Raw genomic sequence first — 24,346 nt, forward strand, 5'->3', positions numbered from 1 at the left:
GCCTCTCCTGACCTTGCCTTGTACTTGGTAGGTACTACAAAGAATAACATCTCAATGTGTCCCCTGTTTGACAAGGGAGCCAATTGCATCACCTTAAGGAATGATGACATGCAAGTTTTCCCTGTACATGGAGGAAAAGGCAATTAATGGCTACTAAGTTTGATGGCTCCCAGAATGTTTCCGAGCACAATTCAAAGTGTTGGTGCTGACCTTTAAAGCCCTAAATGGCCTGGGCCCAGTATACCTGAAGGAGGAGGAGGAGTTTGCATTTGATATCCCGCTTTATCACTACCCGAAGGAGTCTCAAAGCGGCTAACATTCTCCTTTCCCTTCCTCCCCCACAACAAACACTCTGTGAGGTGAGTGGGGCTGAGAGACTTCAAAGAAGTGTGACTAGCCCAAGGTCACCCAGCAGCTGCTTGTGGAGGAGCGGAGACACAAACCCGGTTCCCCAGATTACGAGTCTACCGCTCTTAACCACTACACCACACTGACTCTCCATCCCCATCCTTCAGTCCAGACACTGAGGTCCAGCTCCAAGGGCCTTCTGGCAGTTCCCTCACTGCAAGAAGTGAAGTTCCAGGGAACCAGGCAGAAGGCCTTCTCGAGAGTGGTGCCCACCCTGTGGAACACCCTCCCATCAGATGTCAAGGAAATAAACAACTACCTGACTTTTAGAAGACATCTGAAGGCAGCCCTGTTCAGGGAAGTTTTTAATGTTCAATTTTTTTATCGTGTTTTTAATATTCTGTTGGGAGCCGCCCAGCGTGCCTGGGGAAACCCAGCTAGATGGGTGGGGCATTAATAATAATAATAATAATAATAATAATAATAATAATAATAATAATAGCTATGTTCTTCCTTCACTTCTGGATGCAGTATGACTCTGAATAGCAGCTGGGGACCACAAGTGGGGAGAGTGCTATTGCACTCAAGCTCTGTTTGAGAGCTTCTCATAAGCATCTGGTTAGCCACTGTGAGAACAGGATGCTAGGTGGGATGGGCCTTTGGCCTGATTCAGCAGGGCTGTTTCTTATGTTCTCATGGCAGAAGCAATCTGGGAATCAGCAAGGAGGAACGATCGCAATAGAACTGTTGATTCTGAAACACGAATGGGAAATTAGGACTGAAGCTTCAACAAGGCTGAAATTAGAGTCACATGCCTTTAAATTCCCGAATTTATGTTATAGGCACATAGACGGGCTGTATCAGCTTTGAAAATCTACATTGCTGCTGATAATGTGGCAACGTTTTAAAGTTAAGTACTGTAAGACCGTTTGAAATGTATCAGCTTAAGAATTCTAAGCAACCAGTCAACACATGAACTCAAAGTAAGAAGAAAAATTTGAACTATGGAAAAATCTTTCCAAGCCTGCTGGGCCGAAAAGGAGGCATACTGAATTAACAAGCATATGGTATACAGCTTAACGTTATGAAGTAAAGATCCTTACCATCTGTTCCTGTGCTATATTGTGCTAAGCAACCCAAAACCTTACTTGCAAGACTTCTACTATGAGAAATATATTTATTTGGGCATTTATTACTTTTTATCATTGATCTTGTACTTATGGTCCTGTTAGCATTCTGGACAATTCCTAAAATTCTTAGTCTTCAAGAATTAGTGCAATAATATGTCAGTATTTAGTCACCCTTACAACTATTATCAGTATCTTGGAAGTAGAATTTAACACTTCAAATGACATCTAGTTCTGTCTGTGCCTGAAATGTCTCCCTCACTTTAGCTAGTTTTGGACTCTTCACGACTTTGGAAGATTGAAATGATCAAAGGGGAAGCTGAATCAGGCAGCTTTTTATCCCACAAGATGTGTTTAGACTACGTTTCAGAAAAGGTTTGAGTTGCTGATAACTCAGTATTTTAAAGTGGAAGTTTGCAATGAAACTGATCTAAATCTCCCTCTCTCTAAATGCAGACATTTCTGATCTAGGAGAAGGCATAGGAAAAGTAGCACCCCTTTTTTTGGAGCTTGGACTCCCTACATCAGTTTTATGAAATACAAAATGGGCTTGAAATGATACAAATGTTTTGCATTGGTGTTCTTTATAAAGTTAATAGTGTATTTTTGTTGTCACTTGTGTTATTTTGCATCTAGTGTTTTGTATGCAGAAAAAGTAGAAATTGGCAACTAGTGGGCCCTGAAAGGAAAGCCACCAGAGATCCCACTTATGACTAGAAAACACACTTTGCTTCACCGTGCACCTGGTAATTCCTCACAACCACGCTGCTAGCACTTAATACTGCATATTACTGTAATTTAAAATATGTAACATTACAATACATTCACATTTCTTTCATGTTGTAAAAAAATACATGAAGGGAGTGGCAACAGTAGCAAGGGAATTTGTGGCCCATTTATGGACTATCTGGCTTAATGCTGTGCAAAATACACTCTCTGTTATCACAAAACCCTACACATAACACAGTATATTTCCTTTAATAACACAGGCAATTGCAAAACTGTTCAATGCTGGCAGGTAAATTACTCGTGCTTCCAACATTTGTCCATGTTGGAAGCCAGTGTGGTGTAGTGGTTAAGAGTGGTAGACTCGTAATCTGGGGAACCGGGTTCGTGTCTCCGCTCCTCCACATGCAGCTGCTGAGTGACCTTGGGCTAGTCACACTTCTCTGAAGTCTCTCAGCCCCACTCACCTCACAGAGTGTTTGTTGTGGGGGAGGAAGGGAAAGGAGAATGTTAGCCGCTTTGAGAATCCTTCGGGTAGTGAAAAGCGGGATATCAAATCCAAACTCCTCCTCCTCCTCTTCTTCTTCTTCTTCTTCTTCTTCTTCCATGTTCAACGTGCTGGTCATTTACAGTCCATTGGAAAAATGGACCTATTTACAGTCCATTGGAAAAAGCAATTGACTCCTGTTCCTGATGACCCCAAACTGCAAAATGATGCAGAACTAATTTCACTAGACAGCACCATTGAATCATCTCTCTCTCTCTCTCTCTCTCTCTCTCTCTCTCTCTCTCATTCACAGAGGAGGCAGAGACACAAAACAAACTTCTCTAGAAAATGTTCGTGCACGTTTCTGACTGAAATAAATAGCAGCTCAGCATCTACTGCACTTTTTTTCAATTATGGCTTCTCTGAAAGAACTTCCTGGTTGGAATGGAGAGGAAACTCAATTCACTTCACATTTAAAAATGAACCTCCGTAAGTCACACTTTGGGAAACAATATGTGGACTGAAACACTGCTATCTGTTGAAATTCGCATTTCTCTGAATTTTATGTTGCAATTTTCCAGCCAGGTAATGTGTACAAAAATGCCTGCACTAGGGTAACGTGTGCATATTAGTGAAAATAACATCTAGAAATGCATTATATTGGGGAAAATTGCTTTGCGAAAATATGTAAGGTAGGCAAAATTGCATACACAATGATGCATATTAGAAGAGGTTTGCACTAAAATCCAGTGAGGACTTTACAACAAACTTCACAAACTTATGTGGAAATGTGGGAGACCTAAACTTAAAATTGGGGAAAATGAGAAACTGAGAAAGAATGAAACTGAAAAATTCATGCACCCCTGATAGATTGTGTTAACCGTGTTCTCCATTGGATCTTGGGGTGTAAACTTCTAAAGATCTAAGACATATAACATATTTTTAATGGAAGTAATATTACTGGTCACAGTATGGCCCTTGAATGTATGCATGTAGGTGTTGGTGCGATCAGTTTTTCCTCAACTTTAGTCCATAGAATAGTCTTTTTATTTTTAGGTGTGATAGCTTTGATGTCTTGAGCGTACTTTGGAGTTATATATAAACATTCCTGTTTAGTCATATAAACCTATTAGCGTTATCTCTCTTTCTGGAAAGAGCAGAATGGAAGAATGGAGGTGCTCACTTCCTCAACAAATGATTATGGATAGATGCAATGTGTATCAGGAAACCACTACCTGCAGGTCAAACAAGGAAAAGCCCCTTCATTTAGTCCTTCGCGAGGCTTGAGCTGCCTCAGGAAGTGCTCTGTGGTGCCCTCTTTCTCTGCAAGACGCCACTAATCTTTTGCAATATTCTTTCGGCTAATCCTCTTTCATCAAAGCTGAGAGGGCTCTTTTGTAACTGCCTCTGCAAGACTGTGCTGCTGTAAGACCGCAGGACCTTTAACATGGACTGGACATTTGTCCATACTGAGCACATTCTGCAGTCCCCTTTTCACAGTCATATTCCCCCAGTTTTACACATAGTAGAACTAGCTGCTGCCGCCTTGGTGCATTTAGCTCAGAATGCCACACTTGGTTTACTATAATCTGTCTTTCAAACAATGCATCAAGCTGAACAGGTCTTTGACTCTCGTGATTTGGACTATTTTTCTCCTTTTTTAATTAATTGCAGTCATGGAGAGTGGGGGGGTGGGTATCCTGATCAGTGCCCCAACTGGGGTAAGTGGGTGAGTTAACCCTTTCCTCCCACTGGTGGAGGAAGGGGGCAGTGGGTGCAGTCTGCCCTGGGTGTCATCCCTGAGGAGGGTGACATGGCCATGGGCAGCACCCCCTGGGATGCTCGCCCCGCCCCATGGGTGGCTAGCCCCACCCCTGGGTGCACAACATGTGCACCACTCCAGGTGCCGGAGCAGCTAGCTCCACCTCTGTTTCCTCCCATATTGTTTTCCTGCTGAAAATTCACTCTCCCAAGCCACTGACAGTAGCAAAAAGCAGCTTCATATATGCAAATAACAGCTTCACTTCGGAGGCAATGTTCAGTAAATGGTGGAGGTGGAAAGTATTCTGTTTCAGGGAGCAAAAATTCATAATGTGGCAACATGTACCATACAGGCAGGGGCTCCTAGATTTTGCAACGTGCTAATAACACTTATTAGCTAACCCCAAGTTATACCTGGTCAACACCCTCTCCCCCAATTCTGTCCAAATTAGATGGGTTCCAACATTGTCATTGGAAGCTCAAGTGGCCTCGGCGGCACAGAGTGTCTTCTACCAGCTTTGACTGGTTGCCCAGCTGCAACCCTAACTGGATGGGGAAAGCATGGCTTCAGTTGGCTAGACTACTCCAATGCTCTGCACATGGGGCTGTCTTTCATGATAGTTCAGAAACAAAAATGAGTGCAGAATGTGATGGCTCGATTAACTGGGACAAGAAGACATGAACATGTAGCACTGGTTCTGGCCTTACTGCACTGGCTACCAAATTGTTTCCAGGCCAGTTTCTAAGTCCTGTTTTTGACCTTTCAAGCCTTATATAGGCTCATGAACCCTAAACCTAAAGGAGCAGTTCCCATATGAACCTGTACAGACCCTGACACACTTCGCTGGGTGCCATCTGTGAGAGAGGTTTGGAGGGCTGTGGTGAGAGAATGAGCCTTTTCTGTGATAGCTCCTCCTCTATGGAATGTTCTCCTGAGAAATGCTCATCTTGCATTAGCTTTGTCATCATTTTGATGCCAGGCAAAGGTATCTTTATTTTCTCCAACATTTGAATAGCACCTGTTGGATGTTAGAATCATAGAATCATAGAGTTGGAAGAGACCACAAGGGCCATCCAGTCCAACCCCCTGCCAAGCAGGAAACACCATCAAAGCATTCTGACAGATGGCTGTCAAGGATATTGGATGTTTTTACTCTGGTTACATTTTTAACATATGCTTGTATTTTCAACTGTATTTTTTTTGTAAATCACTTTGGAACTCTGTTGTGTGAAGCAATTCAGAAATTCAATCAGCTAAATTAACTAACCTACAAGCCTTTAGGGCTTCTCAACAATTATACTGTCGATGGGCATCATTGCTATATAAATGATAAATAATAATCTCAGGGATTCTTGAAACAACAAAAAAGTTTTTATTGCATTGAAAAATAAACAGATAATATTATGTACAATAAGAAAAACATTTCCTGTATACACAATGAAATATTCATTTTCAGCATGACCAGAACCTCTTCAAGGCTAGCATTCAAGAAATCAGAAGCTATTGTTGAAGGATGTGCACAGAGCCACATCACAGTTTGCCTACACGCTAGAGAATTTTCTCTCAGACTATATGATATATTACTTGTCGATCTCTAATGATAACTAAAATATTATTTATTTCTGTAACGGAAGCTGTGTCTGCACTGCAGATTAGTTTGCTTGCTTTAGTTTTCATTGCTTTCGGCACATTTGCCTATGCAGTATCTCTTTTCCTGTGAACCCATTAATTAAATTTTCTTTCTCCATGTGTTTTTATTAATTATACTGTATTGTGTTGTTGTAACTGAGCTGTGTTTTAAGATTGGAGGATTATCACAAGGATTTCACAACAGCACACATAGCAATAGCAGAAGTCATATGAAAAGCTGCTAATTAGACAAAAGTGTGCACTCAGCTCCATCCAACTATGACAAGCTTGATGACAGTGTTTTGTTCAGCTGTATATTCAGATGATGTAATATGGCCCCTCATTATACTGGGATGATTTTTAAGTAAGATTAATCAGTGCCTCAACTCCAGCTGTGCTCCCTGCAGAAGCCACAGGGAAAAGGCACTTCGGATTCACCCCAAGAGAACATTTGTGTGCAGCAAAGCAGCAGTGCAGACCAGCCCTAAATGGCAAATTATTGGTAGAGTATGAAGGCAGGAAAGAAGCATGAAGAGGTGGTTCCTCTTGCACCATGTTACAGAGCAATGCATTTCAGAGCTAGATCCTAGGATGTACCTCCAGCTGCAAAGAAATGTGAGCTGGAGGATCAGTCCTTTCACTTATTGGACCTCTGCTCCTCAAATGGATTGCAATGGCCTTGGGAATCCCAAATTTTGCATAAATTGCATGGAGGAATATTAAGGCTGCAGGGTAGCATTGTACATGTGGAGACACTGAATACTGATCACAGTTCAAACAGGCTACTTCTGGGAGAGAGGGCAAACACATGGGTTGGAGTAATAGTTTTGGATTTGCCTTGATCCTCCATAAGGAACTGAATTACTAGAATCAACAGTATGACTCAAAATAGAGGAGTAACTAGGTGTGCTGGATTTGAGCCAGCATTGTCTTTAGCACAGGCCCCCCCCCCCCAAAAAAAAATCCTGGAGTCATCACCTCTAAACCATGCAAAATTGCATCAAAACTGCAAGTACTTCACGTAAGTATCTATGACTTTAAAAAGCTAAGCACCAGAGAGACACTCAAATTGTGTATGTGAATTCACATGAGAAATATTTATCCCCTATTGGTATTTATTAAGAGTTACCTAAACAAAGTCATGCAGCTACATTCCAGGAATTACCTACTACCTAGAAGTATTCATACTTGCCTTGTTGGGGGCAAGACAAAAATTATTCTTCAATTCAGAATGATCTCAACCAAGAAGAGTCAGTATGCAGATACAGCCAAGAAATAGTGGGGAGGGCAAATCCATAGCAATTCCAAAGAATTAAGAACTTGACTGGTATCTCTCTAGTGGGATATTTGAACCCAGTACAAATCATAGCATACAAAACCATTATCATGAATCCATTAATGAGAAAAAACAAGATGCACAGAAAATACACTAACTTAAAACAAAACATTTTTTAAAATTAAAAAAATCAGCAACAACCATACACTTAATCAAACCTCTGACAAAGGGAACCCCTTATTAGTTTTTAAAAATCATTTATTTAACTGTAGCCCTTCTTGCCTTCAGTAACATGTGCCTGTGATATACTGTATGTAAAAAAAAAATGAGTACACAGCCACTCATATTTCTTTTGATGGAGAGATAACTTCCTAGATGATTCAGGCCATCTTATCTAATTATAGCATGAAAGCCAACAGTGAGGACAACGTCAAAAATATGAGAAAACTTGCAGTCTGAAATTCTTCATTTAGTATGTTCCTAAATAATAGATTTTCTTCTAATTATATTTTGGGCAAGAAAGGCTAAATATGCCTTACGTGCAAAACAACTAGATAACTAACTTCTCTTTTACCTTGTTCCTGTCAATGGACCAAATAGTTCCTTAAAAAAAATGCTTGTGCAGAAACAGTAGTTACCTATAAACCTGTCACATTGCAACACAGCATTTTTCTCCCTACTAATACTTTTTCAACAGCAAAAATTAGCCCTCCAAAACAGGGAACACCATCACTTTATTTAATTTTTTATTTATATAGCCCCTCCCCACCAAGAAGAAGAAGAAGATGTGAGAAAAAAGATTTTCAAAACAAGAAAATAATCATGTGTACAGTGGCCAGTAGCCCATTTAATTAAAACCCACCCCTTTTTGCAAATAACTTTGAGCTTTGAGTCATCTTTAGTGATGTCCATTGCATTTGAAAATCCAAGGATAAAGAGCCTTCCTTACATTTTTTTTCATTCATTTCAAGGTCAAAGGAATCCATTCATGAACCATTAATATCCATATGCGTCACTGAAAAGACTATGAGAAATTCTGAAGTCACATCAGTGCCTCGTTCCTGTAGCAACACCATCCATCTTCATCTTATGTGATTCTTCTACTGGATCCACTTTTAAGAGCAAATTCCTGAAAAGAAAAAAGAGAAGTCTGCCATAATTACATAAGTTCTTATCAAAGTACAGATTACAAAAACACCTGGAGCACAGGTTGTTCTTACTCATAGCTCCAAATTCATGCTTTATGCCCTACCATTTAAAGAAGTTTTTCAGGAAACATCCTGGAATCGTGGGGATGAGCCCCCAGAAAAAACAATGTTAACTACTGCAAAATTTCCATGTGATTGGCATGAGTCTCTATCGGTTAGGAAACAACTCCGATAAAGACAAAGTAAATTTTTGAAGTAGTTTAAAACATATGTGTGGTTCTTTTTTTCTTTTTTCTTTAAAAAAAACAGTGTTTTAGTTGGGAAAAGGATGGTTGCATATCTACATATACACTCATGTAGGCCTGTACAATTTTTACAAAAGTTCATTTTCCTTTTGGAACAAAATTCACTAGACCAGCCCCATAATTTCTTCTGAATTTATGAAACTGTACAATGTGGCTACAATAAGAAACTAGGAAGACAAAGAGACTTCATCACTTGCAGAGAGGATCTTGCTCTTCCATTCCTTTAGTTTAGCTATCATGGTTACTCGGTTGTTGAAGAATGGATACCCTGAATGTGCTCAGGGGCAACCTGTAGTATTTTCCCCTAATGTTTCAGAAGAAATAAGGTGCCTCAAAGACTAACACATTTATTATGGCATGATCTTCCATAGACTAGCATTCACTGCATCAAATGCATTGATTCTTATGGCTTAAGTATTTAAAATGATAGTCTTCAAAATGCTACAAGAACCCTTTCTGCTTCTGCTGAAAAACAGACTAAGACTTCTGGCATTAATAACATGTTCTGGGACAGAGCAACAGTACACAACACCTGTGAAACATCATCCTAAACTGAGGAAACACATGAGCTGTATCCATTCCAAATAAATAAAATATTTATTTCTTGTAAATAAAAATGTTTTATGTAACAAAATCTTCCTTGTATATGGCATTCATGTCTTAACTCCAAAAACTTTGGTTAGTGCGGCTTATGTTAGAGAAAGGCATTTAAAATAAAATAAGCACAGTGGATTTTCAGTTGCTGCCTTTTGCTAAATACTAACATAGAATAGATTTGAATGCTACAGTTTACCTTGCCCTGCTAGATATGCCAATAGATGTCATGACGACTGAGCATATACTCAGCTAAATTATCCACGCAATTTGGCTTCTTCAAGATGAGAGCAGCAATAGACTATTAATGTTTTGGCAATACATTGCACTTTAATGTCTCTCCCAGTATATGAAAAGTAGTTTGAGCAACTCAGAAAGTTTGCAGACAAAACCTTATGGGCTAATATAATAGAACAATCAGAATCAATTCTACATAATTTTCATCAAAGATGCCAAATATGGTTGAGCTTCAGGCACCAGCTGGAACAACCTTTGTAATGATATTCTTTGCAACGAACAAGCTTTGTAATGACATAACTTAGCATGACAAATTTGCAATCTCATAGAACCCGCAGTAGCAGACATTACATTTTACTAATAACTACATATTCTTAGTCATTACCTTGTTGAATTTGTAGAACTCAGAACTAACTTGTAGTAGGATTTGTGCTTCTGACAGCTTTCAAACTCCTATTTTAAAGGGGAAGAAACAATTGAATATTATCTAGTCTTAAACAAAACTACCAAAAATAATCTCTCTCTCATATCCATTTGATTCTGCTTAACCTTAACCTTTTCAGCAGCGAATAATGGTTCAAGACTGGCTCACTTTTACCACCACCTAAACATTTAACTGCTTTTGCAATATGTTGAGTTAAAATAACAATAATTTGAAGTTTTAATGGCACTAAAATTGCAGTTGTCCTTACAAGATGGGATTTAGAGTTACAGTATTAATTTTCCTGAGTTCGAGTGTCTTCAAAGCCCATGACACCTTTGGTAAAGACTGTTCTCCAACTCAGGACGCAAGGGATAAACGTGCTAAGAGGAAGGCACACTTGGCAAATCCACACTGTGATCAACTCCCACCTGGAAACCAATGTCCCGTCCCCACTGTGGAAGGACGTGTGGATCCAGAATTGGCCTCCACAGTCACTTACGGATTCATTGTTAAAACCGCGTTTATGGAAGACAATCTTACATGGCTACGAGTGGTCGCCAAAGAAGAAGAAGAATTAATTTTCCACTATGAAATATAAATAACTGGGGAACAGTGAGGAATTCAATTTTAATAATTAGGGAAATAAATGCTGTTGACCTAAGGCTAATAATTAGCTCTTTTGAACAGTTTTATACTTTCAATATGCTGCATAATCATGAAGGTATGTATCTACTTTCTTCCTTGCACCCTACAATATGATAATTTAGCTGATCGCTGAATGACTCAACTGTTGCGTAGAACACAATGAGTAGGTTCAAAGAAAAAAAAAACCTACAGAAGTAGTTAAGGAACAATTAACTCACATTTGATGCTGTCTTACAAACTCCGCAAACTGCCGATCTTTGGCATAGAGTTCCAGGATCCTAATTCTGTCTTGAATTTCCTGGAAAGTTAGAAAATAATACATTACACAATTGTCCTATATAAAACACAACAGTTCCAAACGAAGGTGTTCTGTACTTCGTACAACACAGAGCAGCATAATGTACAGATTTTATATTTTCAGTACTTTTGACTATGCTTTCATCAAATTAGTCTTCCATATTTAGCACTGAAATTGCATACTGATGTACTATTAGCAAGTCATTCTGATAGGACAGAGGTAACATCAAAACAAGTAAAGTTACCCACCTCCTTAGTTAGCTCACTGTGTTCATAAATATGCCTGATTTCTTCACTGCTGTACTCAGTGGATGTCTCGTTGCTTGTTGAGCTATAGGAAGTAAGCTGTGGATATCTCCGATAATAGTGGCTGTGTCCAGTAGCATCACTTTCATACATTGGGTTGTATTTCACTGCATTTTCAATAGATGAAAGGCTGTCTCCTTGCCTGTAAAGAAAGTAAAAAGAACATATGTCAAACACTGGAGTCCTCTCTTTGCAAAATATTTCCCAAAGCTCAACTGACAATGTTGTCTGACATTCCAGGGAATAAGCTAGGCGATAACCAATGCTCATGCTGCAAAGTGGAGCAACACCTCAAACAGGTAGCTGATAGTTGTGCTCTTCCAGAAGCTGTGTTCAACTCTTATTGGGGATACTTGTCTAACATGAATAGAGCTTCCATGTCTGAACCCCCAATGGGTTGGCTTTAGAGCTTTTCAATAGGCTAGCAATTTGCAGCAGTCACAATGTATGTGCCCATTCCTCTTCAGGCTCCTATGCTTCCTTCCCATGACCAGGTTGATACTGGCTATTGCTACTCCCAGCTTCCATTTATCAAACCAAGGTTACCCACTAGGATTTGGGGGGGGGGCATTAATCCTAACAAGAAGCAAACTGAAAGTCAATTCAAAAAAGAACTGAATTTAAGATTGGAAAAATGAGATACTTGAGAGAAACCAAAAATCAACAGATTTGTCCATCTCTAGTATTTGTCTGTTATCTGGCTCCCCTTCAGTGCTAATGAAGTACGCAAGATTAAATAACCTACAAGTTATAGTTACCCTAACGAGTCTTCAATTTCGCTCTTTGTGTACTGATCACGAAGAGTCCTAGCCAGGAAGAAAATAACGGCAGATGCTACGAGAAGGAAGCCAGCTACCGAAGCAATTGCGATACCCACGACCAATGGCTCCGAGACATATTCTTCGCAGTGCTCTCCTCTGTACCACCAGTTCTCACCCACGCGACATCTGTGATCCACCCATGTTAACAGGGAAGTGATAAAGAAAATAGTTATTCTATTGTCAGCATGAAATGACTGAAGCTCGTATTGGATGCTAATCTTCACCCGTTTAAGATAGCAGCTGAGTGAAATGCTAAAATATTCTGCAATGGGTCAAACTGAATATTGTAAGAAGAGGCATGGAAGAAGCTAGTAGGGAGGTTTAAGGCACAAAGTTTGAGCAGGGAACAAAATCTGTATAGCTGCACCTCTTCCTGATCTTGGGAGGGTCACCCTTCAGGGAAGTATTCTGGATTTCTTTTGTTTTGAAACCAGATTCAATGTTAAAACTGGATTATCACATAAATAGGCCTATGCCTCTGATCTTCTGCATTTTCAAATGTTTCACCAATGTTCACTTACCTGCATATTGCCCCTTGCCCTGGGATTATATCACATTTGCCATCATTTTGACAGAAGTCAGGCTGTAGATCACAAATGCTATTACAAGGCAATCCTTCAATGCTTAGATAGCCAGGATAACAGACACATTCCGCCTCTCCACTCCACTGGTTCACAAGGCATTCAGAGAACTCATTGCATGCCTGGAACTTGCAAGGATCAGCTTGATCTCCTGGAGGCACCAGCAAAAAGAGAACTTTTACTGCAGTGGCACCAGCATTTTGGGGAACTATTCCTATTGAATTCAGATAGACACCTACAGTTTGTATATTTCTTCACCAAGCATTTTTAGATAATTAATTTGATTCAACTGCAGTCATTTGTTTGGCATTTGCTCCATCTCTTGGGCACAGGAATCACCTACATTCACTGCCTCCATCTTCCCAGGGTTCAAATACCATTTATCTGGACTCATTATTTCACTATTGTGCCCAGACAATGATTCAGATCTTGCACAGCCCCTTCTGACATCAATATTATGGAGAGATAGAGATATGGAGAAATGGAGATGTGTGTCTTGTTGGATGAGGCCCAAGGCCTTCTGTTATCACAGTGGCCAACCAGATTAGCAGGACAAGATTGCAACAGCACTCTTCCCGCTTGTGATTCCTAGCAGTGGAGACACAGCTTATTCACCATGGCTAGCAGCCATGGGTAGTCATATCCTCCATGAATTTGTCTAACCCTTTTTAAAAAGCCATTTAAGTTGGTGGCCACTACTCTGCCCCCCACCTAGTGAGCCACTTCCAGCCACGAGAAAAACCTATCCCTATCCACTCTCTCCATACCAAGCATAATTGTACACACCTTTCTTTGTGTGTGTAGCCTTCAAAATGATTCTGGGTGTTTTAGCTTGTGAAATTAACTGACTTGTCACTTCAATGAGAATAGGGCTTTACTCCTGACTCACTGACATAGCAGCAAATACTCCTTCTTTATAATACCTGATTCCACATCAAGGGAGTACTTGTCGATAGCCAGGTTCATGGTCTGGTAGGCAGTGTTGCAAAAGTCTTCGAGAATCATGTATACAGCATTAGTAACGTTGCGAGGCACAGGTCTTGCAAACTTCATTCGGCTGTTCACCACAATGCTACCATTTCTGAAGTTCAGAATTTCCAAATTCTGGAAGCCTGTTAGATTGGACTGTAGATAAGGAACCAGCTACAAAACAGGAGAAATAATATAACAAGATTACATCTATTTTTCTGTGTGTTTGTGTGTCTGTCCATCTATATGTCTGCACTTGTATGCACATAAACCTAGTTGTTTAATTTAGTTGTGTTTAATTCTGAGTAAACAGGCATAAGATGTATGATGTTAATTCTGTTGGGCTCATTTGAACCTGAAGTTTGAATTTTCCCGTGTAAGCCTTAATGTTTAGTTAGCATACAAGCTGAATGAAGCTTGCATATTTAGCCATTAGTATGGGCAGGAATAAGTATTCTTAACAATTTCATTTGATATTGTTTTGCCGCATAGGTGTAGTCTAAAAGAGGAAATAATAAATCTGAATAGAAGTATTTGAATGTGAACTATCACAGCAGATCAAGGTGCAATTTAGTCACTGTAGTAAACAAAAATCCAATGTGATGTGACTGGCTAGTAATCATTTGTGCAAAAGGTGCTTCGAACCACCCTGTGCCTCTGGGTTGCTGCTCCCATGCTAAATGCACCCTGACAAAAAAAAAAAAAAAAAAAAAAAAACTCAGTTCAAGACTATATCTTACCAGCTCTAAGAATCTCTGTTCCAGGGCTTTATATTCAGGGGAATTTTTATTAAACAAGTCCTCTGAAAACATCATGTTGGTAACTCGAAGACTAAAGAATACCACTAATGCGCGTGCAGGGACAGTAGCATTGCTGAGGTTTTCATGAGTTGCCCCAGCTACACTGGCCATCTCTGTGGAATGGGCACTTGTAGAAAGCTCCACATGACTTTCAGTCATATGTCTTCCTTGGTCCTGTTCTGTAACTTCCAGATCTTTTGCGATCAAATCTTTTTCCAATTCTGCTAGGATAACTGTGGATTGAACTACAGTTGGCTGTGTGGTGGGCTTGTCAGAGAGGGCATGGACAGAATACTCTGTAAGAGTCAGAGTTGAGGAAGAGCTTACTTCAATGTCAAAACTGCTAGGAGTATTAGTGATTAGGATTGTACCAAACTCTCCAGTGAAGTCACTGGGGCCAGTTGTCATGTCTTTTAAATAAGGTACCAAGGTTGAAATTTCAAAATCAGTTGATGCTATTGAACTTGTGACTTCAGCTGCAGGCTGATGGGTAGAAGTTTCAGCAGAAGGAGTAACAACAGGCTTCAGAGCAATTGATCCAGAGGCCTCTTGAGCTGTTGTGTCAGGGATCTGCTGTTCTACTATAAAATTATCCAACAATGGGCTTTCCCCAGAAGGTTTTGCTGTTAAAATTATTTCTGGTTTATCTAGTGCACTCCATGGAGAGAAGCTATCAGGTGGTGTTATTGTAATGGTTATAGGTGGATAGTCTGTTGGTGACAGTTCTGTTATGATTTGGTCTTGAATTCCAGTTATTTCAGAAATGATCTCATGATCCTCACTGGAATCTTCCAATTGTATTATGCTATAGGTCTCAGTCAATGTTGCCATAACACTTTCTACTGTAGGGCCTTCTGTTTCAAGAGATGACAGAGATATGACTTCATCTGGTAGGTCTTTAGATGTGTAGTCCTTTAAGGAAGGCAACATAAAATCTATTTCCTTGTAGTCATATACACCCGATCCCTCTGTCTCCAATGTAGGTCTATACCAAGGCCATATGCTTGTTTGTGGTTCTTGTCCTGAACCAGAAGCATAGTCATCTACGTGGTCTTCTATATATACAGTGGGTTGCAGAGTTTCCTTTTCTACAAAAATTGTTGGTAATGGTTCTTTAGTGCTAAGCTCTATGGCTGATACTGAGGCCACTGGTGATAGAGGAGCAAGAGGAGTCACAGAATCACTTGTGGGTGGGATGTCACTTGGCACAATGTGAGGGGCAGGACTTGAAGGCAAAAGGAGCTCTTCCAACTCTTTAGAATCCTCAAGCCCTACAAATAAACATATGCAAAGTTAAGTAGTTCTTATAAATTTTGCTTATTGGATTTTATTTACTCAAATTATCTCCCCCACCCCACCCTGGCAGATTATTATTATATTCTTTCTCCAGTAAATGCCATCATCTCTTCAGGGTACAATGACTCTTGCATACACAGGGAGGGGGCCCTAGAAAGGAAGTAACTCCCCAAGCTTTCTAAGATCTGACATGTAACTCTGCTGCTACCAAGCAAGACAAAATAACATACCATCTTCTAATGAAGACAAATCAGAAATGCTTTCTAAGTCCACAAGTGAGTCAATCTCTAATGCTGTTGGTGTGACAGGATGCAATTTCTGCTTTTCATCCACAAAGAGCAGATCATCTGGGGGAATGGTGATATCAGATTTTGAGAGGAAAGTATCTTTTGGTGTTGAACTGAAGTTGCTCAGAAATCCATCTGGTCTTAACCAGATTTCATTGCCATTGAACTGCTCGATATCAAAGATGAAACCTGGCTTGGTAAAATCAAGTGGCAAGATGTTGCTTACAGTTGACTCATCCGCAGAGGGCCATTCAGATACCACAACACGATCCTAAAATTCAGATCCATAATGGTTATAAGCCATTATGATTAGCCATATTACCTTAAAAATCACAGTGCATAAACCCCAAGGCTTAGTCCCACATTCCACTACATCAACAAGCTACACACCAAGACCATAAATGACCTATGAAGTTTACCACACAACAGTTTCAAAATTACTGATCCTGAAGTTGCATCTGACATTAGTCTTACTCATTGAAATTAATGGACACTACTAACTTATATCCATTAATATCCATGGGTCTAATTTATGCAAGTAGCCACCACCTATAAAGTTGTATTGTCCCATCTGGAGAACCAGGTATGGCAGGTGGGGACTCTCTGTACCACTTTGCAGGCAACTGGTTAGATGCACTCTATGTCTAATTACCATTCTATTTATTTATATTCATCCATCTCCATGTAGCCATTAGTTGAATGCCACTGAGCTTTGTTGATGCAGTACTAGAAGGAGAAAGTGCTAGATTCTCTGGCCATCAAGCTTAGAGATGGGAGCAGAATATACTTCTGATCAGGGGCGGAGGAAGAGGGGTGCCAGTGGTGGTCTACCTTGGGTGTCATCACTGAGGGGGGTGACATTCGGTGTGCTGCCTGCCCGCAACCCCCAAGTCTACCATGAGCCGTCAGGGGAAGGGGGGAGCTGCGCCGCTTTGCCAACGGCCTCCCCCCTTCGTTTTGACAGCTCAGGGGAGGCTTGAGAGTTGCACGCAGGTGGCATGCCGTTGCCCCCCGCTCCCAGACTGCTTCCGGGGGGGGAGCTTCCACCAAGCTGTGGGAAGGGAGGAAGGCTGCTGGCAAAGCGGCGTAGCTCCCTCCCCCCCCCAGGAAGTAGCCCGACATGGGCAGCTCGCTCCACACACCCCCCCCATGGGCGGCTCACTCTGCCCCCATGGGTGTCTTGCCCCAGGACGCTCTCTGCAGCGCCCCCCTGGCCCCATCCCTGGGTGTACAGCATGTGCGCCACTCTGGGTGCTGGAGCAGCTAGCTCCACCTCTGCTTCTGATCTGCATGTAGTTAAATCAATCTCCCATTTTCAAAAAACCTGTGCTGTCTTAGTGGCAGAGATGTTACACAGTAATCAGACAGAGCTCTAACAGCTCTTTTTTGTAAAGAAGCAACCACAGTGTGCAGAGAAGATACAGGAAGTTTCTTAACCCTTTCCCTACCCACAATTGCTCCAGCTCAAATCGCTCATTTTCCATGATTAGAAAAAGTGTATAGATGCATGTTTACCTTCAATCATGCACCCGGAGCTCTGTGGGGTGAGAAAGCAGCTGGGGAATTCAGAGAATAAAATAGCCAGTGGGGAAAAGGTTCAGTACCTATACACACTCCTCTACTCAGAACTTCCCAATCATATCACTGCTCTTCATAGAAAAATGAATCATCTGTGAAGATGATCTGTCTTAATGCCTGACTTCCACCCTTCTCCCAATCTTCATTGGCTGTCATATGAGTAACTAACATTTTAAAGGATTTTTTAAAATGTGAGCAAAACAGTGAAAAGATAATACTGTGCAACATAGAGAAATGTACACAAGTAGCAAAATAAACACAAAGACTGGGAACAATTACTTTTCAATAGAAACATTTGAAGCATTCCTGTCTGCCAGGAATTACACTTCATCACATACTTAAATGCAGAGAGATGTTCCTGTGGCATCTAATATTATTCAACAATTCTCAGAATGGTACACTACATTAAGAAATGCAATATGATGTTGGCAAGTTTGGATTTTTATGCACAAGCTATTTGAAGAATCTACAAAATACGATAGAAATACCATTCTGCAAAAACAAATTATTTTCCAAAGCTTTCTGCCAGCAAGGCAGCATATTCAGTCTAATATTGTACCTGTTTCATGGGAATATGCAAAATAATTTAAATGACTAAGAAAGGACTAAACCCTGTATGAAGTACTTATTGTTACATGAAGGATTTGAGAATATTTTGATTCCCGCCCCCCCCCAAAGAAAATATTTGAGTTTTACCTTATTGTACTTGAATTATTCAGTTAACTTCATAAGTGGCTAAAGGGCAAAGAACTGCTAGAACAAAAATGGCTTAGTGCAAATGGCTGAGCCTCTTGGCTTTCTGAAGAGAGATTGTGCCTCCTTTGACCCTCCCCAGTTATTTTGCTGCTGCACCACAATGAGCTTAGCCATAGTTTGGGCCAGCATATCAACCAAATTCCTGCTCATGCTTTAACTATTTACAGACGAACCATGAGTTGTAATCAAGGTTCGTCCTATGGTTTATGTCATGTGGTTTTTACAGGAGAGTTAAACCATGAGTTCAGGTTTAAACTAACTGCTAGGCCAAACTACAGATTAGCTCAGCACAGGCTGCAGCAAAGTGGCTGGGGATGAGCAAAGGGGATGTGGTCTCCTCTGCAGCCAGCATGCTTGTATGTTTCCACGAAGCCAAGGTTTGGCTTAGCATGATGTTTGAACCAGGCCAATACAAGAAAATGAACTTACATCATCAATGGGCCTAGCAGTAATCCGAGTCGGGTCTTCTGTTACAGAAGAGAACACCTCCTTTACTGTAAAGACAAGTAACAAGGAAGACAGTCATGTATCTTATATAGAGTTCTAAATTGCTTGTGATCATAAGTGCACTGGTTTCATTTCCTATCTCACTGAAGAAACACGCATGCTTCTAAGCAACAATACTGCTAGTAAGAGTTAGGAGAATGGCAAATGTGCACAACTCAACTTGCTTTCTGGGGCAAGTGCACATCTCAACTCTACTCTACTTGAAGAATACTCCATGTACATTTTGTACTCTCTAAATTGATGATCACACAAAATAGTTACAGAACTTGATTGCCCAGTTTGACTTTTCTTGAGATTGTGCTCTCCTCTGGCAAAGAATTAGGTTTTTTTCAGAATAAAGGTTCTGAATATTTCCTAAGACTTGTGTAGTACTTTCTCAATAGGGTGTATTACACACACACACACACACACACACACACACACACACACACACCCCTGCTCAGTCCTATGGGGGCCAGGAATGCTAGAGTAATGCCCAAGTTGTAGCTGGAGCAAACAGAGACTGAGGAAAGCAGCCACAGGATGCAAATTAGCTTATTTCCCAGGATCCACTGTGGTTTCAAATTATACTAGAACACGTTTGGTTCATTTGCATCTTGCACTAGAATGAATTGCCTAAGAGCCAAACTAGAAGTGATGTTAAATGTGTATTTGCATGTAAAGTGTTTTTCTATGAGTGTGTCAACTGAGGGATCTACCAACTGAGAGGACTGATTAATTATCAGGATGTTTGCATTTTTAAAAACCTGGAAATGGAAACAAACATCTAATGTGAAATACAGATTGGTTCTAAGGGCAGTGGCTGCAGAGAAAAGCAACACATGTTAGGCTCCTCTGCAGTGCTGTAGAAGATTCTTTGATGAATCACTTTGCTTGCATCCTGAATTCATTTCCCTTGCTCAGTTTTTTACTCTGTAGCCCACTTCTCAGCCACCCATCCTCATAATCTATGGACTGCATATAATGGGGACGTGGGCAAGGACTACTTGGCCATAAATTCAAATACATGAGGCTTTTAGAGATTTGATCTAGAGAGACAAAATTGTGGCTTTGGTTTAAGAGCTTGAAGAGGAAACCCATAACAAGTCACAGTCTATTAAATTCCTGGGGGCATACGCTGCGCATTTTTATAGTGGACAGAAATGACATTTCTTATTTAATACACACCATTAATGAGCTGGAGAGAGTCAGGATCCAGGTTCAAGGAGGCATTCTCAAGTAAAGCATTCTTATGAAGGATTTCAGCAATATAATTTCTGAAGTCACTGACTGTGTAAACAACGGTGGGATTATCTTCCATCTCTAGAAAGGCGTTGTCTTCCACTTTGTTGGACTGGAGGTTAATCAGGTCCCAGGTGGCATTGCTGATGGCTTCCCCATCAAAAACCACAGTGTACAGAACCTCCACACCACTAAATGTTTAAGAAAGGAGCTGTTAGAGAGAAGGAAGAATGGTACTACTGTTCTATTCTTTCAAAAATTCCATACCCAAGTCACAAATTATATTTCATTCTGAGCTTTCTCTCCAAATCTGATAATGGCTAACTACTTGGGAACTGAACTTTCACAGGCTAAGTAGATTTATTCACATGAACAAACATAAAGTAAAGAACCTTGAAATGCATTGATCTCAACAGCTTTCAAACAATATCCTGCTGCTACAGTTTGGCTCCATTTTTTCACTGGAAAGGGATGCTATTGCATATAAGGCAGGAAATTAATTAGCTATCACACAAGTAAGCATTTGAAGATTTTGTGTACCTTTCATCCTGAGAAGATCTAAAAGTGAGGGAAGAAGGGAAGGCAAGATGTTAAAATGAAGTGAGGAGGAGAAAAATGTTTCATATGTAAGCAGTAGCATTTAGTGCAACTCCCTAGCCCCTGATAAGCTAAAGAACACATATTTGAAAATATTTGTTCATGGCTCATCATTATTCTACTTCCATACTGCAGCAAACTTGAATTTAAATACATCTCAGTTCATTTTTATCAGTTTATATGAAGTTTATCAGAATTATGCCCTTGCCTACAGTATGTTGTGGTATACAGCACATTTTGAATTTAGACTGCGTACAGTACACTCAGTGCAGCCCAGAAACTCGCAGTGTGGTGTTTGGATATTTCCCAAACTAACAAGCTGATTGTGGAAAAGGCACAACATCATACAAATGTGAATTATTATTACTATATTCCCCCCCCCCCACCAGAAGGTTCCAGGCCATATCACAGCAGTGTAAAATAAAACATTAAAAACAGTTTAAAACAGTTTACAATCACAACCAGTCCTAAAAACAATGTAACACAGAATCAAAAGCCAGAGTAATCAATCATGAGAATGATTCGTTCTGCTGTAGACAGAATTATGTCATCCACTAACATTATTATAATTTTTAAAAGGAGGAGAGAGAAATAAAACAAAGGACTTGTATGATTTAAAGCACATGACTTTCCTCAAAGAATTCTAGGAACTATTGGTTGTTAAGGGTGTAGTATAGCTCTGAGAGGGGTAAACTACTGTTCCCAGAATTCTTTGAGGGAAGCCATGTGCTTTAAACACATGTGTATGCAGCCTATCGTTGGTCCACTGAAGTGGATTTAGGTCCACGTGATGCTGTGCTTTTGATGCTTTTGAATTATGGTGCTGGAGGAGACTTGAGAGTCCCATGGAGTGCAAGAAGATCAAACCTATCCATTCTGAAGGAAATCAGTCCTGAGTGCTCACTGGAAGGACAGATCCTGAAGCTGAGGCTCCAATACTTTGGCCACCTCATGAGAAGAGAAGACTCCCTGGAAAAGACCCTGATGTTGAGAAAGATGGAGGGCACAAGGAGAAGTGGACGACAGAGGACGAGATGGTTGGACAGTATTCTCAAAGCTAGCAACATGAGTCTGACCAAACTGCGGGAGGTAGTGGAAGACAGGAGTGCCTGGTGTGCTCTGGTCCATGGGATCACAAAGAGTCGGACACGACTAAACAACTAAACAACAACAACAATGCTGTGCTTGATAGTGGCCAGTGGAGGATTGTGTAAATAATTAGAATTACTGTTCTGAAATCTGTACGAGTCTGAAGAAAGGCAACATTTCCCTCGTATAAAAGTTGTGGTTTTTTGAAATGTCATAAATGGGGCATCACTTTTCTACATGTTGGAAAATGTAACATATGAAGACACCCCCCGTCTAACAAAGGAAACCAAACTAACGCACAACACAAAACAAATGAGTAAGTCAGCAGGGGCAGTATAAATGTGAAGTTTTGTACCAGCAACTTTGGCAACATTAATAGAAGAAAAATATTTTTATATTACAGGATATCATACCTGAACTCAGTTACATGGATATTCTTGTATCCGGGCAGCCCTTCATATGCATTTTGAATCTATTTGAAAGACAAGAGACAAAGATTATAGATCCTTTCCAATGCCCAAACCCTTTGTTGTTCCATCTAAATACAGTATTCACTTATTGCTCATTGTAGTGCAGGTTCTAGAGGCCAAGACTCTAGGAATAGTTGCATGAAAGATAAAGCACTTTCCCTTCAGCAGTGTGTTCTCCTTTATGTGAGGGCTGGAGTATACCTCTGCCCCCCCCCCCCCTTTTAAGCAACAAATGACTATAAACTCTGCAATAAAGGATAATGTATAAACTGTGTAAAGGGATATCAAGCTATCAGTTAGTCTTCAATACACTAAAAATACTGGGATGTATTCAATGTAGTGCAACCAAACAATTCCCCCCTCTCCTCCCCCAATTAGCCCCCAAAATGTGTTCCAGGGACTCCCCAACTCTCCAGAGCAGATTTAGAGGGCATGCAGGATGTGCATGGGGGGTGCACAGGGGGAGGAGAGGGGGAAATTCCCTTGCACTAAACCTTGTGCTAGTGCAAAAATGCAGTTTAATACTACCCAATGCTATTTCTTCCTTATGTACATAGTGTTGTAAGTTTGCAGAGGGCGGGTGGGCTGATTCCCTTCTAATTGCCGAATCCAACAAGAATTTAATTGCTGGAATAGCCAGGCTAGTTTCTTGGTAATAGGCCAAGTATGGGTCCTCAAAGCAACAAAGGAAGTGTCTCTGTGCCAGAGGAAAAATGGGTGGGGCCTGCTCTGTCAAGTGTCAGTTGGAAAGACAAAAGGCAAAGCTGAGGTGTGTGAGCTAGAAGCAGGAAGCAAGCTGGGCAGCTGATAGGCAGAGCCATACCTGATTCCTGCTGAGATCCAAGGACATGGCTAGGGGAGAAGCAAAACCTTCTTGGGGTGTTAATGCTGTGAGCCCCTCCATCGTAGGCTCGGGTTGTATATATTTGTAAATAAACAATATCTCATAAGACACCACAGTCTCCGCTGTCCCTCATTCTGAGGAAACAGAACCCTGGAAATCCTGCACCACTAGATTTGAGAGGTGTGCAACAATATAATACAGTTTAGAAAAAAAGACAGGTTTACTTAAATAGAATGCAGGTTATGCACAGCTATGAATCCTAAAAGCAAAGTCTGCTAAGGTTTAGAAACGAAAAGCAAAGGAATTGTAGAAATGCATCCCACACTTCTAACAACAACGAAAAGACTGCTTCATGTGCATTCACAATAAAGCAGAAAAGCAATCTGACCCTTCATCTCAACAGAATAATTCCTTTTTCTTTTCATTTTTTAAAAATCTGCTTTTGAAACAGACTTTGCCCAGAATCAAAACCATCCAAGTGCTGCAAAATAGGAAGGGTGTCTTTGTCCAAGCACAGAAAGAACTAGGCAAAGGATGAAAGGGCCATTCAGATGCCAAGTGGCCTTTGTCCGATCAGGCATTTCTTTCGTTTATAGTATGGCACCGTTACTTGGCCACATATGTAGGAAAATTAAGACGTCTCTCCTAATCTGGCCATGTATAACAGTTGCAGTGGTTCTCTTTGGCTGTGGGATAGAAGAATTTATCTATTCCCCATATGATATAGTATCTGTCAGAAGATGAGTCCCAGTATATTGAATTCAAAAGGGTTTGCCAAGGCATGATCCAGGTGAGTTTTGGGAGAGGGGGGTAACTGTAATTGTTACTGTTATTTCACAGATCTCACAATAACAGCTGGGCCAAGATAGTTAGAGAGGCAGTGGTGATCAAAAGCACATAATGCTATTGGCAACTTAAGGCAGGCCCAAGCTAAAGAGACATTTGGAAGGTGGCAAGTCGTGCATGTGAGCGCCGTAAATTGATCCCATCACCCAGACCAACTTGCTTTTATAAGGAGGGAAAGATCAAAATCGGTTCATTCACGTCGCTTATAATATAAACAGATGTTAGGTTATGAGAAAGGGCAACAATTGTGAGATGAGGAAGGTTTAGTTACAGTAATAATATGAGGTCACAAAGAACACACCTGCATCTGTGAGCTCAGATCCTGTGAGAGCAGGGGAAGTCAGGAAGATTTCCAGATTCCAGAGGGTTTGTT

The 24,346-nt window shown here is 40.6% G+C and overlaps 1 protein-coding gene across 1 annotated transcript in view; it reads right to left on the reverse strand.

The window, feature by feature from the left end:
• Positions 1–10,922: 10,922 nt before the first annotated feature.
• The window catches only part of IMPG2 (interphotoreceptor matrix proteoglycan 2), a gene marked incomplete at its 5' end in the record, with an annotated part of 47,549 nt that continues 34,125 nt past the window's right edge, over positions 10,923–24,346 (reverse strand). Inside the window, 11 exons of the mRNA XM_033145865.1 lie at positions 10,923–11,006; positions 11,255–11,453; positions 12,070–12,258; positions 12,654–12,864; positions 13,637–13,856; positions 14,423–15,753; positions 16,009–16,336; positions 18,829–18,893; positions 20,074–20,318; positions 20,668–20,685; positions 22,227–22,285. Of these exons, the coding sequence (XP_033001756.1) occupies positions 10,923–11,006; positions 11,255–11,453; positions 12,070–12,258; positions 12,654–12,864; positions 13,637–13,856; positions 14,423–15,753; positions 16,009–16,336; positions 18,829–18,893; positions 20,074–20,318; positions 20,668–20,685; positions 22,227–22,285 (2,949 nt within the window). The remainder of the gene's footprint in view (positions 11,007–11,254; positions 11,454–12,069; positions 12,259–12,653; positions 12,865–13,636; positions 13,857–14,422; positions 15,754–16,008; positions 16,337–18,828; positions 18,894–20,073; positions 20,319–20,667; positions 20,686–22,226; positions 22,286–24,346) is intronic.

The sequence above is a fragment of the Lacerta agilis genome, chromosome 4 (genome assembly GCF_009819535.1).
Source record: "Lacerta agilis isolate rLacAgi1 chromosome 4, rLacAgi1.pri, whole genome shotgun sequence".
NCBI classification, from domain to species: Eukaryota; Metazoa; Chordata; class Lepidosauria; order Squamata; family Lacertidae; genus Lacerta; species Lacerta agilis.